The sequence below is a fragment of the Erinaceus europaeus genome, chromosome X (assembly GCF_950295315.1).
Source record: "Erinaceus europaeus chromosome X, mEriEur2.1, whole genome shotgun sequence".
NCBI lineage: Eukaryota > Metazoa > Chordata > Mammalia > Eulipotyphla > Erinaceidae > Erinaceus > Erinaceus europaeus.
In genome coordinates this window covers 119146441-119161759 of record NC_080185.1, presented here as the reverse complement: position 1 = coordinate 119161759, position 15319 = coordinate 119146441, and the positions used below count along the sequence as shown (strand labels likewise).

Genomic DNA, 15319 nt, shown 5'->3' with positions numbered 1-15319 from the left:
TAGAACAGAGAGAAATGGAGAGAGGAGGGGGAGACAGAGAAGGGGAGAGAAAGATAGACACCTGCAGACCTGCTTCACCACTTGTGAAGCAACCCCCCTGCAAGTGGGGAGCCGGGGGCTCGAACCGGGATCCTTACGCCGGTCCTTGTGCTTTGTGCCACCTGTGCTTAACCCGCTGCACTACCGCCCGACTCCCAATTACCATAATTTTAAGCTACATGGATAACATTAAGGGAAACTAGGTGAAGTGAAATGTATACATAAGAACACTGTCATATTTTGGCAACTATCCCATTCAAAATTAGAAAAACTACTGCTATGAAATTCTTGTTAGATAAGGAAAAGAAGGAAACAAAATGACTTAAGTGTTCACTGTCTTATGAAAGCAGAATTACAGATTCATAAGAGGAAAATATATCCTTGAGCACATAAAAGTATACCACATTTAAGAAGGTGAAAAGCATTTAAATCCTTTTATTTGAAAGTGTAAACATATTTGGCAATTAGCAGTTAATTTTACATAAATATTCAGTTTCATAATTTAAGTGACACTTCTACCTTCTTCACAACCAGGTATTCATGTTCTTGTCTAAGGAAGATTAATAAACCAAAAACATGAAAGAAAACTTTAGGACTTGATTTTTGTTTTCAATAAGCAGCAAAGGCCTAGAAACCTTTGCACACGACAGATACAATACGAAAAGATGTCCTAGCAGAATAGCTTTCTCATCAACCCACCCACGTTTAAGACGCCATTCTTTTTCCTGCTTAACTCCTTCTAGACTTTAGAACAGAAAGGCTAGTCTTATAGTAATCAAGCACCAGGACTGCTTTTAAAAGCAAATGTTTGTAGCCATGAACAAAGAGTCAAGCATATACGACTTTTGGTTTTCAAATAATCAAACAGTGACACTCTGTGGGCAAAGCAGGAAGCATCTAAGCATACATTTTGTTTCTTAATAAATTAATCACAAAGTCACTTTAAATTCTTTTTTTAGAACAAGATAGGTATAAATAAGTTATTATGGTAGAACTAGTCCTAACATTTAATTATGATTTCTAAAGATGAGTTAAGAACTGTAAGAATAATTTTAATATGTGCATGCCAATGCCTTTGTCTTTTAAACTATCTGAGTCCTTTATTACAAACTTATGAAACAACAGAAGTCATATGGAGTTATAGTATAGAGTAGCAACTACAAGAACAATCTTGCTTAGGGGGCAAGAGGTGGCGCACCTGGTTAAGTACACACATTATACAGTGCGCTAGTACCCGGGTTCAAGCCCCCGGGTCCCCACCTGCAGGGGGAAAGCTTCACGAGTGATGAAGCAGGGCTGCAGGTGTCTGTCTCTCTCCCTCTCTCTCTCCCCTTCCCCTCTCAATGTCTGGCTGTCTCTATCCAGTAAATAAAGATAATTTAAAAAATGAAATTTTTTTTTAAAAAACAACAGTCTTGCTGTCTTACCCTTGTATAGTGTTTTATACTTCTCAAAGTAGCCCCACAGTGATGTCAGAAACCACAGCTCTGAGTAAGCAGTTAGCATCATCCCCAGAGGTAAAAGTGCTGGGGATGATAGAAGCTAGTTGCCTATACTCCCTAGCACATATTGTATGGCTCCATTACTTGAAGTTCTGGAACAGGTAAAAATAATTTAAAATGAAAAAAATCAGGTAGTTTTTCTACTAGGTTCAAGCAGGTAGGAGCTTACTGTGACAAGGCATACAGAACTATCTGGGACCACGGAAATGGTCTTTATCTTGATATGGAGTGTGGGTGTACATCTTTGTCAAAACTAATCAAACTGCACAGTTAAGAACTGTGCATTTCACTTATGAAATTAAAGTCAAATAAAATAAATAAAGGATTGGGAAATAGCTCAATGGGTACAGTGCACACCTTACTATGTGTGACACCATGAGTTCAATCCTCAGCTCCACCCGAGAGTACCACAGACAATACCAAAAGGGGACTCCGTGTACGGTGAAGTGGTGTTTTGGTGTCTTTCCCTGTCTGTTTGTCTCTGTCTCTATTTCTCAGTATATACAATTTTTTTTTTAATTTGCAGAAAGTTGAGAAATTTTACACATGTATCAACAACTGTGCTTACTGTAAACCATTAATCCACGCCACATATACAATTAAAAGAAAAACTGGATTCAGGAGGTCCTAATCTCATTCTCCAGCACGACATAAAAAATATTTTTGGCCTTTCCTTTTATAGTACACTCTAATTTCATCTCAGGTGGTTCACTTTCTAACAAAGTCCCAAAACCTAGATATACACCAGTTTCTGTGAGAGAGAGCTTATGTTCACACGTATCCATAAACTACTGCAAAATATATACCTGAAAGCAGTACACTAGAGTTTGCAGTGAGTACCTCCCTAACACTTCCTCTCCACTATTCCAAGCTTTGGGTCCATGACTGCTCAACAAGTTGTTTGGCTTTGTATGTTAACTCTCTTTTCAATCACCAGGTTCCAGATGCCATCAGTATGCTAGCCAGGCTTCCCTGGATTGAAGACCCCACCAATATGTCCTGGAGCTCAGCTTCCCCAGAGACACACCCTACTAGGGAAAGAGAGAGGCAGACTGGGAACATGGACCGACCAGTCAACGCCCATGTTCAGCGGGGAAGCAATTACAGAAGCCAGACCTTCTACCTTCTGCAACCCTCAATGACCCTGGGTCCATGCTCCCAGAGGGATAGAGAATGGGAAAGCTATCGGGGGAGGGGGTGGGATAGGGAGATTGGGTGGTGGGAATTGTGTGGAGTTGTACCCCTCCTACCCTATGGTTTTGTTAATTAATCCTTTCTTAAATTAAAAAAAATTTAATATTTTTGAAAAAAATAAAGCAAATTGAAAAGAAATATTTCCACTTTAATATACAAACCACATTATTCTCCTCTGGAACACATGACTGTTCTACTTTTTGCTCTTCAATAAACTCCACTTGTGCAGTGCTTGGATCACATATTTTTAAACTTGCTTGACTGCTAATTTCGAAACAGTCATCACTTGATATTGATATATTTTCAATTCCTGGAAAAACACACAAATTACTTCATGAGCAGGGGAGACAGTGTAATAGTTCTACAAAAGACTTTCATACCTGAGGCTCGGAGGTCACAATCCCCAAAAACCACCATCAGCCAGAGCTGAGAATGCTCTCTGTGTGTGTGTGTGTGTGTGTGTGTGTGTGTGTGTGTAAAACTCTCTCACTAAAATAAAATTTTTAAAAGTTACCTCACACATTACTTTAATAAATTTAATAGGGGCATATTCTTAGAATACCAACTCAAACTGAACTGGAGTCCTGGCTGATTTTTTTTTTCTTTTTTGTCATCACTGGGGTTTCACTGCTCCAGGCTCACTTTTTTTTTTTCAGGCACATACAGAGAGGGAAGCATACCACAGCACTAAAGCTTCCTTCAATGTGGGCTTGAACCCAGGTGGCACACATTACAAAGCATGCACAATATGGGGGGGGGGGCAGGGTTCTGAGGGCTTCCAGGTTGGTGAACACAAGAGACAGGAAAAAGTTGAGCAACTAGAGAGGACACAGAAGCTCAACCCCTTCTCCCCATGCCTTGCCTCATGCATCTCTTCCATCTGGCTGTTCCTGAGTAAATGTGAACTGAGTTCAGTGAACCACCCTAATTAATTAATCAAACACAAAGAGCAGGCTCTAGAAGCCTCTGATTTATTGCCAGGCAGTCAGAAGCACAGCGTGGTCCTGCAACTGGTATATGAAATCAGGAGGAGGGAGTGTGAAACTGGTGTCCTAAAACTGCTTGGTATTGTATGGGCAACACCCCAGTACACATTAGAACCAGGTTCAAGAACTGACCAGATCAATTTGATACAAGGCTTAAAAACAAACACAAGTAGGGGAGTCTGACGGTAGCGCAGTGAGTTAAGAGCATGTGGCTCAAAGCGCAAGGACCAGCATAAGGATCCCGGTTTAAGCCCCAGCTCCCCACCTGAAAAGAAGTCGCTTCACAGGTGGTGAAGCAGGTTTGCAGGTGTCTATCTTCTCTCTTTCTCTCTGTATTCCTCTCTCCATTTCTCTCTGTCCTAACAATGATGACATCAATAACAACAATAACTATAACAACAATAAAAAAAACAAGGGCAACAAAAGGGAAAATAAATAAATATTTTTAAAAAACACACCAGCACAAGTAATTCACAGTGGGAGATGTCAGGATACTGTTACCTACAAAAAGGAGTAATGGCATACCTGATACAGTATGCAAGGGCCTGGGTTCAAGCCCCAAGACCGCACCAGTAGCAGGGATGCTTCACAGTGGTGAAACAGTGCTGCAGGTGTCTGTTTCTCTCTCTGTTTCTCTCTCTCTCTCTCTCTCTCTCTCTCAAGATTCCTATTCTCTCTCAATTTCTCTGTCCCCATGCAAAATAAATAAGTTGATTTAATTTAATTTTTTTTAAAAAAGAGCTATAATAACTAGAAGAAAGATGAGTGTTGATATTAGGGAGAACTCATGAGGGTGTTAGTTCTGTCTGTTCATTTAAACATTACTTAAGCTGTCTATTTATTTTAATTTTTGTATTACATTTATTTATTTATTTATTGGATAGAGACAGCCAAAAATCGAGAAAGAAGGAAGGGGGAGATAAAGAGGGAGAGAGCCAATTAAATTATCTTAGTGTGTGTGGTAAAGGAGGGAATTTTTTGGGTAACATAATTTCTCTTCATGGTGTTGAACTTAAATCAGCTTAAATGTATTTCTGTACCACAATTTAAGCTTCAATAAAAGTTTGCTTAATTCATTGACTAGCAAAAAGAAAAAAGAAGGGGGGGGAGAGAGCCAGAAATCAAGAGAGAAGGAAGGGGAGATAGAGAGGGAGAGACAGAGACATGTCTGAAGCACTGCTTCACCACTCCTGAAGCTTTCCCCCTGCAGAAGGGGACTGGGGGCTCGAACAGGGGTCCTTGTGCACTGTAACATGTGCATTCTACCAGGTGCGCCACCACCCAGCCCCAGCTATTTATTTATTATGTATGCATGTTTTCTGTGATATATAACCTTAAATTTGTATTCTCGCATTAACTAGTACAATTGAATACTTTTCAGATGTTTCCTATCTGAAAGTTTCTTGTCCCATGAAATAGTGGTTTTCATGTCCTTTGAGCACTATCTTACTGGAGTCTCTGTTTAGTTATAATGAAATATTGCTATCTTAAGGACAGCAATTCTCAAAAATGTGCATATTTAGCAAATGCTTTTCTCTGGCAGTGATGTGATTTCGAAAGTCTTAAATTTTTGAGACAGGAAGGGGTTCTTTGTTTTTTTTTTTTTAATTCATTTAGTTTTATTTGTTTTCAGGACACAGAGAGCGACTGAGCCCAGAGCTTGGCTCAGTTGATGCTGAATTTGGGGCCTCAACAATGAAAGTGATGCACTAACAACTGTGCTGTCTTCCCAGTGTGGCTCTTGGTTTTTATTTCATCAAATTCATTAACATTTTTATGATTTTTGAGCTGATTTTATCCTTTAATATATGTATCTTTAGTCCATTTTGAAATCATTTCAACATGTGTTGTAAGGTGAAATCCATGGGGCTTTCCCCTCAGTATTTAGCATCGTTACTAGCATGGTTTAGTATCCACATTTATTATACTAATGCACCATAAAGTAGTAACTATAAATCTTGCATGTTGTTCATAATTTTTTTCATCTGAGCACTGGAATTGGGCTCAGGAAATAAAAGTTCACACAGGAGGAAAATTACCATTTGATGTTTCGGAAATTTCTTGATAGTTATTACTGCTACCTTGATGTTCTGAGTCTATAATCAATATATCATCAGTGGAATGTCCATCCTCCAAAATTTCAACCTGAGGCTCTTCTATTATCATAATATCACTGCTATCATTACTACCTTCTTCAACAGTTATAATAAAGTAATCTGAGAACAAGAAAAGAGAGAGGTCAGATTGTATAGAAGAAACCACCATATAGAGTATTTTAAAAATACCAGAAAAAACTGTACAAAATATTTTCACATCACTAATCATTTCAAGTTAGCTAAGAAATCGGTTTTTTTTAATAAAAATTTTGAGGTAGACCAATGTCCCTGTTCTTCTTCTAGCGTTTGCCCTTCTTCCGTAGCCAGTCAACAGCGTCAGGTTGAGCCTAATGTCCCTGTATCTACATATAACAAAAGGAGGAAAAAAATAGGTCACCAAAAAGCAGCAGATTCACTGTCCAGACATCAATGATAACCCTGGTGACAACAAAAAATAAAATTAATTTAAAAATAGATAAAAAGAATGATATACCCAATGAGAAGCAAATTTTCAAGGAAGATTTCTACTAGAACATATTAGAAGCACCTGTGAAATAATGTTAAAGGAGAAATCCAAAGCAAAAAATGTGGTATAATTGCCTCTAGGTAGCAAGTATATCCTCTTTAACTTCTTATATTTACTAAGATTCTCTACAGCATACTTTACAGGTTTTATAATTTAAAAAAGCAAAAATAATAATTGACTAATAAATTGATTTTTTATTACTGGGGCAAGCTCTTCTATAGCCTTAGACACAATCAACTCGCGTGCTTGTGAACCCTTTGGGTCCCAAAACTGTCCTTGAAGTCTGAGAGGGCCTCTGTTGAAGCCTTGTGGGGAGCTGGGAAGGCTCTGGGGGGGACCCACCGCCCCGCCCACCACAGCATAATCTAAATGCGCAGCCCAACCCCCGCTCCAAGGAGCGGCGGGAACCCCGCCCCTTTCCCCCTCCCCGCCCAAAAGACATCGCTCCCCTGCCTCCAGGGGCCGCCAGAAACCGCCTCGCGCCCCAAATGTCTCGCTCCACACCAGGGCGATTTGTCCCTGGAGTCACCTCGACCCCACCCACCCCCAACTCAGGGACACCTTAAATCTCGGGAGCCCGGAAGTCCCATGATCACCTCGCATCACTTAAAACTTCCTCCCCACCATCCCCAAATCTCGGGGATGCTGTAAATCTCGGGGGCCAGGAAGTCCCTTTTCTCCCATCACAACAAACCTCCCCCCACCCTCCACGTCCCCCCCAAGTCTCAGTGACGTTATAAATCTCGGGCCCCATCATCTGACGTCACATCAAACATCCACCATCCGCGCCCTAAGTATCAGGAATGTGTACATTTACGGGGTCCTAGAAGTCGCATCCTATTATCACCGCATGCCACGTGGAACTCCCTGCCTCCTGCGCCTGAAATCTCCAGGCCCCCATAAATCTCAGAGGCCCTGAAGTCCCATGATCACTTTGCGTCACTTCAAACGACCTCTCCCACCCACCCCTAAATCTCAGAGCCCCAGTTGATCTCGGGGCCCCGGAATTCACATATCACATCACATTGAAACCCCCCCACACACATGCTCCCTAAGCCTAAATCCCAGGGCCTGTGTAAATCCCATGTGGCGTCAACCCCTCACCCAGCTCTAAATCCTGGGGACGTCATGAAACTCTCGGGGTCACCGGAAGTCCGATGACATGTGGAACCTCCCCCCACCACGAGCCCTAAATCTCGGGGATGTCATAAATCTCTGAGCCCTCGTAAGTCTTGGGGCCCTGGAATTCCCATGTCCCGTGTTTCAAACCCTCCCCCATCTCTAAATCTCGAGGACATCATAAATCTCGGAACCCCCGTAAATCTCAGGTACCCCAGATATCCTTGTCACGTTGAACCTCCCACCACGCGCCCTAAATTTCAGGGACGTCATAAATCTGAGCCTCCATAAATCTTGGGGCCCCAGAAGTCCCATGTCACGTCGAACCTCTCCCCACCATGTGTCCTAAATCTCAGGAACGTCATAAATCTGAGCCCCCATAAATCTCGGGGCCCCTAAAGTTCTATGCCATGTAGAACTTGCCCCCCTCCAGAGCCCTGCATCTCGGGTCGTCATAAATCTCAGTGCCCCTGTAAATCTAGGGACCCCTGGAATTCCCGTATTACGTCAAACCCTCCCCCAGCTCTAAATCTCGGGGACGTCATAAATCTCGGAGCCCCCGTAAATCTCGGGGCCCCCAGAAGTCCCATATCACGTGGAACCCCACCACCACCATGCACCCTAAGTCTCAGAGACGTCATAAATCTCAGCTCCCCCATAAATCTCAGGTTCCCAGAAGGCCCATGCCACGGGGAACCTCCCCCTACCTTGTGCCCTAAGTCTGGGAAGCGTCATATGTAAATCTCGGAACCCCGGAAGTCCCGTCACATGGAACCCCCCCACCTCGCGCCCTAAATCTCCGGAAGTCATAAATCTCTGCGCACCCATAAATCTTGGGCCCCCGGAAGTCCCATGTCACGTGGAACCCCCCCCACACACACACACACACACACACGCCCTAAATCTCAGAGACATTATAAATCTCGGAGCTCCCATAAATCTCGGGGCCCCAGAAGTCCCATGTCATGTGGAACCTCCCCCCACCTTGTGCCCTAAATCTCGGGACGTCAGACGTAAATCTCAGGATCCCGGAAATCCCATGTCACGTTGAACTTCCCCCCCACCATGCACCCTAAATCTCGGAGACTTCATAAATCTCGGAGCCCCCATAAACCTCGGCCCTCCCCCCCGGAAGTCACATGTCACGTGGAACCTCCCCCCCACTTTGCACCCTAACTCTCGGGACGTTATAAATCTGAGGCCCCGTAAATCTCAGGGCCCCCGGAAGTCATGTCACGTAGAACCTCCCCCCCACCTCGTGCCCTATCTCTCAGGACGTTATAAATCTGGGCCCCCGGAAGTCACATGTCACGTGGAACCTCCCCCCCCACACCTCATGCCCTCTCTCAGGACGTTATAAATCTGGGCCCCGGAAGTAACATGTCACGTGGAACCCCCCCCACCTCGCGCCCTATCTCTTGGGACGTCATAAATCTGAACCCCTGTAAATCTCAGGGCCACTGGAAGTTACGTCATGTCAAACCCTCCCCCCAGCTCTAAATCTCAGGGACGTCATAAATCTCGGAGCCCCCCTAAATCTCGGGGTGCCCCGGAAGTCCCATGTCACGTGGAACCCCCCCCACACGCCCTAAATCTCAGAGACATCATAAATCTCAGAGCCCCTGTAAATCTCGGAGCCCCTGGAATTCCCATGTCAGGTCAAAACCTCCCCCCAGCTCGAAATCTCGGGGACATCTAATCTACCCCCACCAAGCACCCTAAATCTGAGAACCCGTAAATCTCGGGCCTCCGGAAATCCCATGACACGTCGAACCTCCCCCCACCACACGCCCTAAATCTCAGGAACGTCATAAATCTCGGAGCCCCCGTAAATCTCGGGGCCCTGGAAGTCCCACATTACCCCCCCCCCCCCCGCGCGCGCAATTTAAGTCTCGGAAACATCGTAAATCTCGGAGCCCCTGTAAATCTAGGGTGGGGACTGGAAGTCATATATCACTTCAAGCCCCCCACCCCCCACAGCGCTCCGTAAATCTCGGAGCCCGAAGTCCCATGTCACATGGAACCTCCCCCCCGCCACGCGCCCTGTCTCGGAAATGTCATAAATCTCGGAAACCCCGCAAATCTCGGGGCACCCACAAGTCCCATGTCACGTGGAGCCCCCCCACGCGCCCGGTCTCGGAAACGTCATAAATCTCGGAAACCCCGTAAATCTCGCCCCCCCCCCCCCCCGCAAGTCCCATGTCACGTGGAACCTCCCCACACTCGTGCCCTAAGTCTCCCACCCTCCTCAAGTCTCGCGGGGCCCAGAAGTCCCATCTTCATGATCACCTCACGCCACAACAAACTTCTCCCCCACCCCAACCCCCACGTCCGGGGCCCCGAAGTCCTATGATCACCTCACCACCTTGCGTCACTTAAAACCTCCCCCAAAAGCTTTGTGAGTGGTGAAGCAGTGCTGCCGATTTCTCCCTCTCTCTCTCTCTGTCCCTATCAAGCCCTTCCCTCTTGATTTCTGGCTGTCCTCACCCAATAAATAAATATTAAAAAAAAAATTTTTTTTTAAAACCTCCTTTCCCCCCACCCCACCCCTAAGTCCTAAAACGTCATAAATCTCGGGGTTCTGGAAGTCCCAACCTCACACTACGTCGACCTTCCCCCCTACCTCACCGCAAATCTCGCAGCCCCAGAAGTCCCATGAGTGTCACTTAAAACCTCCTCCCCCACCCTATCGCCATCCCGTCTTGGGGACACAGTAAATCTTGGGGTCCCGAAGCCCCATCTTATGATCCCATTCACGCCACGTCGAAACCACCACCACCCTGGCGCTTGCCCTAAGTCTCCGGGACTTCGTAAACTCCCGAACCTAAAGTCCCATGATCACTTCGTGTGCCCAGGACTCGGTAAAACTGAGGGGCCATCTCGAGGTTCTGGGCCGCCATGATGCCCATGATCACCTCAAGTCTTAGATCTCCAGGAAGCTTAGGCTACCGGGAGCCCCCAAACACCCCGACCCGTTGGCATAGCAGGCTCCCCAGAGCCGACCCGAACACCCTGGACATTCGCCCTGCCCCAGTCCCTTCGCTGACTAACCCTGCTACGGCCCTATCACACGGCCTGGCCCTCACGCAGCCGATCCCGCCCGCCACCTAATGCCTCGTCAGAGAACTGGAGGCAAAGCCTGTGACATTTTCACTAGGCCGCACTGAGGCCACCGCGGGGAGGGCCCTTACCCTGCTCCTCAGACATTGTGAGGCCGGGAGCCGGGCCCTGAGCACCTAAGACGCTGTTGTGACCGTTCTATGCCGAAAGTGCGACTGTGCTCACTGATGACAGTCCTCAGAAGGCGCGAGAACTCAGTCTCTCAGGAGAAATCTGCGTCTGCGCAGTAGGACCTGCGCGTGCGCAAGTTCCAGACCAGTGGGGGAGGGGGGGGAGGGTGTACCGCGCGAGGCTGAGGGGAGGAGCATGCGCAGAGGGCTTAGGCAGCAAGCGTGGCGTCTGCTTCCCTGTTTTACACAGATCCACGTCTGTACAGATAGAAACATTTATGTGTATATCTACATACACATGTATGACTGTGCCTATGAGTTCTAAGTGGTCTTTAGAATTGTATGAATTGCACCACTATTATCCCACAATCTGGTTGACCATTATTTAAAAAAAAAAAAAAAAAAGCGGGAGTCGGGCACGTGGCGCAAAGCGAAAGGACCCCCATAAGGATCCTGGTTCGAGCCCCGGCTCCCCACCTGCGGGAGAGTGGCTTCACAAGTGGTGAATCAGGTCTGCAGGTGTCTTTCTCTTCCCCCCTCTCTGTCTTCCCCTCCTCTCTCCATTTCTCTCTGTCCTATCCAACAACAACGACATCAATAATAACTACAACAAATAAAACAACAAGGGCAACAAAAGAGAAAATAAATAAATATTTTTTTTAAAAGCATAACTTGGACTGGGTTTGGTGTATTGCACCAAAGTAAAAGACTTTGGGGTGGGATGAGGGTTCAGGTCGTGGAACATGATGGCAGAGGAGGACCTAGAGGGAGTTCGATTGTTATGTGGAAAACTGAGAAATGTGACCCATGTACAAACTACTGTATTTTACTGTTGACTGTAAACCAAAAATCTCCCAATAAGGAAAAAAAATTAAAGGGGGATCTGCAGCCAGGACTTTAATTCCACCCTTCCCAAAATGCTCTTTATATCAGAGAAAGTTTCGAAAGTACCATTCGACTTCAGACTCTAAGATACATTTTCTGGTGTGGGTGCTGTCCAGCATCTGGAGCACATCTGGAAATGCAGGGCTTCTCAAGTGTGCCCTTCCCAAGGGCCTCTGAATAGCGCCTCAATGCCCATCACTTTTCAGACGGCTTTGTGCTTCACTCTAAAAAGGACTCTTGGTTGCCATTTAACCCATTTCGCATGACCATGACCGCCTGGGTCTGGCTCTCATCTCTCCCACAAGTGGGCAGCTTGCCCGTTTTAAAGATGAGCAAAGGGAGGGAAGGTTAAGAGTTAGTGAAACTGTTGGAAGCTAGTGGCAGAGTTACGATGTGAACATGGGACTCACCCCAGCATAGAAACACTCCCGATCCCTTTATCAGTCCTCATATCTTTTATTATTATTATTATTATTATTATTATTATTATATTTAGACAGATTGACAACAGACATTGAGAGGGGTAGGGGAAATAGAGAGGGAATGAGACAGAAAGACACCTGCAGCCCTACTTCACCACTCGCTAAGCTTTCCCCCTGCAGGTGGGGACCAGAGGTTTGAACTTGGGTCCCAGCACACTGTAATGTGTGCATTTAACCAGGTGCCCTAGTCCTCACATCTTGTCAAAGCTACCACGAGATCTGTTCTAACAGTACCTGGACTGAGACAGTTCCACATACTTCCCTGACATGAACTTCTTTTTTTTTTTTTTTTTTTTTTTTTTTGCCTCCAGGGTTATTGCCGGACACGAATCCACTGCTCCTGGAGGCCGTTTTTTCCTTTTTGTTGCCCTGGTTGTTTTACCATTGTTGTGGTAATTATTATCATTGTTATTGATGTTGTGGTGGTTGGATAGGACAGAGAGAAATGGAGAGAGGAGGGGAAGACAGAGAAGGGGAGAGAAAGATAGACACCTGCAGACCTGCTTCACCGCTTGTGAAGCAACTCCCCTGCAGGTGGGGAGCCAGGGGCTTGAACTGGGATCCTTATGATGGTCCTTGCGCTTTGTGCCACGTGCGCTTAACCCACTGCGCTACCGCCGGACCCCCTGACATGAACTTCTGAGTCCTTCCTCCCAGGAGTTGTCTCCACCTCCTTTTAACACCAAAATCATTTTCCCTGATATTAAAACTCCATGCCAACCCTCCTGGTCCCCACTAAATTCCCAGCTAGTCTCATTTACATAGAAAGTGGGAGACAGCACAATGGTTATGCAAAGAGCCTTTCATGTCTGAGGCACCAAAGGTCTCAGGTTCAATCCCAGCCCCACTGTAAACAAGAGCTGAGCAGTGCTCTAGTTTTAAAAAAAAAGTCCCCAGGAGTTCAGGCAATAGCACACCTGGTTAAGTGTACATTACAGTGCAAAGAGAGCCAGTCTCATGCCCCTGGTCCCCACCTGCAGGGGGAAAGCTTCAATAGTGTTGAAGTAGGGGTGTAGGGGTGTCTCTCTCTCTTTCCCTGTCTCCCACTCCCTTCTCAACTTCTCTCTTATCTCTGTCCAATAATAAATAAAATTTAAAAAAGAAAAAAGAAAGTATCACTTCCCAAACAGCTTCTACAAATTGAATGCTGTAAAGCATAAAGAACACAGCTCCGTGCCCAGGATTTGGGTCCCATTTTTCACCATGCCTCCTTTTTTTTTTTGCCTCCAGGGTTATTGCTGGGGCTCAGTGCCTGCACCATGAATCCACTGCTCCTGGAGGCCATTTTTTCTCCTTTTTGTTGCCCTTGTTGTAGCCTTGTTGTGGTTATTATTGTTATTGTTGATGTCATTCGTTGTTGGATAGAACAGAGAGAAATGGAGAGAGGAGGGGAAGACAGAGGGGGAGAGAAAGATAGACACCTACAGACCTGCTTCACCGCTTGTGAATCGACTCCCCTGCAGGTGGGGAGCCGGGGGCTTGAACTGGGGCCCTTACGCCGGTCCTTGGTCCTTGAGCTTTGCACCATGTGTGCTTAACTCGCTGCACTACCACCCAACCCCATGATGCCTCCTTTTAAGGGTATGCTTCTGCACTGGAGAGTAAGAAGGGAGGACCTTTGATGGACGATGCTGAGGATGCTTTAGGGAACTGTCCAGGGGTGCATTACACTGAGAATCAGTGTAGCGTGACTCACCTCCAAATTCACCCCTTTGGAAAAGGGGTACCCCTCTAATACCTCCATGTGCTTACCAACACTCAAGCTCATTTTAAAAAATATTTTATTTGTTGCCTAGAGACAGCAAGAAATTGAAAGTGGGGAGAGACCTACAGCCCACTGCTTTAACACTCTCAAAGCTTTCCTCCTGCAGGTGAGGGCCAGGGGATTAGACCTGGGTCATTCAGCATGGTAACATGGACCCTCCTGGATCCTAAGCCACCCCCACCTGCCTCCCACAACCCCCCTAAGCTTTTTAGAACCACCCTTTCTTTAACCTGTTTTTTTTAATCTTTTTTTATTTATTGTTGTAGTTATTATTGTTGTTCTTATTGATGTCGTTGTTGTTGGATAGGACAGAGAGAAATGGAGAGAGGAGGGGAAGACAGAGAGGGGGAGAGAAAGACAGACACCTGCAGACCTGCTTTACTGCCTGTGAAGCGACTCCCCTGCAGGTGGGGAGCCAGGAACTTGAACTGGGATCCTTACACCGGTCCTTTTGCTTTGCGCCACATGCGCTTAACCCGCTGCGTTGCCACCGGACAGAACCACCCTTTTGATTAAATTACTGCTCATTGCTCTCCAAGAACTAGTCTTTCCATAGACTCCACACTTGGCACTATGTTTGCAGAGCCAACCTGAAAATTATCCAAAGGCCAAATGGCAAATTATGGAATCAATGTTCCTGCTTGAAAAAAAAAAGAAAGAAGGAAGGAAGGAAGGAAGGAAGGAAGGAAGGAAGGAAGGAAGGAAGGAAGGAAGGAAAGAGAGAGAGGGAGGGAGGGAGGGAGGGAGGGAGGGAGGGAGGGAGAAAGAAAGGTCTCAGCCCCATTCTCTGAAGGGAGGCTGGGTCATCCTACTCATCATTCAAGGAAGACTGGTCCTGAAACAAGTGCAGACTAGAATGTTCCCAGCTGTGACCATGAACTGGCAGGGACTCAGAGGTTACACAGGCTCCTGTGCTAAATGTGAGTACTTATGGGCCCTGGGTCAGATCGATGGGCAAACAGTTAATGCTATTTAGATACTGTCCTCATGTTTGGGAGCTGCTTTCTGCCCTAATCCAGCTTTCTAATTCTATTCTCAACTCTGACGCCATTTCCCAGACGGTATTTTTAGCCCACCTGCATGTTAGCTGCCCAGGTTCAGGCAAAAATCACTAAAGTCATGGGCCCCTTGGAACATACCTGAAATAGACTGCCTAGCTCCTTCCCATCTGAAGACCCCTAGTTTCATCTTCCCTATTACTACCTTTGGGTTCCAGTGCATTAAACAATTTGTCCTGCTTTATATCTTACAGACTTTCAACCACATGGCGCGAAGCCCAAGGATCCCAGTTTGAGCCCCCGGTTCCCCACCTGTGGGGCGGGGGGGTCGCTTCACAAGCGGTAAAGCAGGTTTACAGGTGTCAATCTTTATCTCTCACTCCTCTCTTGATTTTTCTGTCCTATCTAATAACAATGACAGCAAAAACAATAATAAATAACTACAATAATAATAAGGGCAACAAAAGGGGAAAAAATGGCTTCCAGGAGCAGTGGAT

At 45.9% G+C, this 15319-nt stretch overlaps 1 protein-coding gene across 1 annotated transcript in view; it reads right to left on the bottom strand.

The window, feature by feature from the left end:
• BEND2 (BEN domain containing 2) overlaps positions 1 to 10362 on the bottom strand; it is a 44756-nt gene extending 34394 nt beyond the window's left edge. The window contains exons 1-3 of the mRNA XM_060182687.1: positions 10287 to 10362; positions 5761 to 5937; positions 2897 to 3045 (exon numbers count right to left, since the gene is read on the bottom strand). Coding sequence (XP_060038670.1) covers positions 2897 to 3045; positions 5761 to 5937; positions 10287 to 10362 — 402 coding nt within the window. The remainder of the gene's footprint in view (positions 1 to 2896; positions 3046 to 5760; positions 5938 to 10286) is intronic.
• Between the last annotated feature and the right edge of the window lie 4957 nt (positions 10363 to 15319).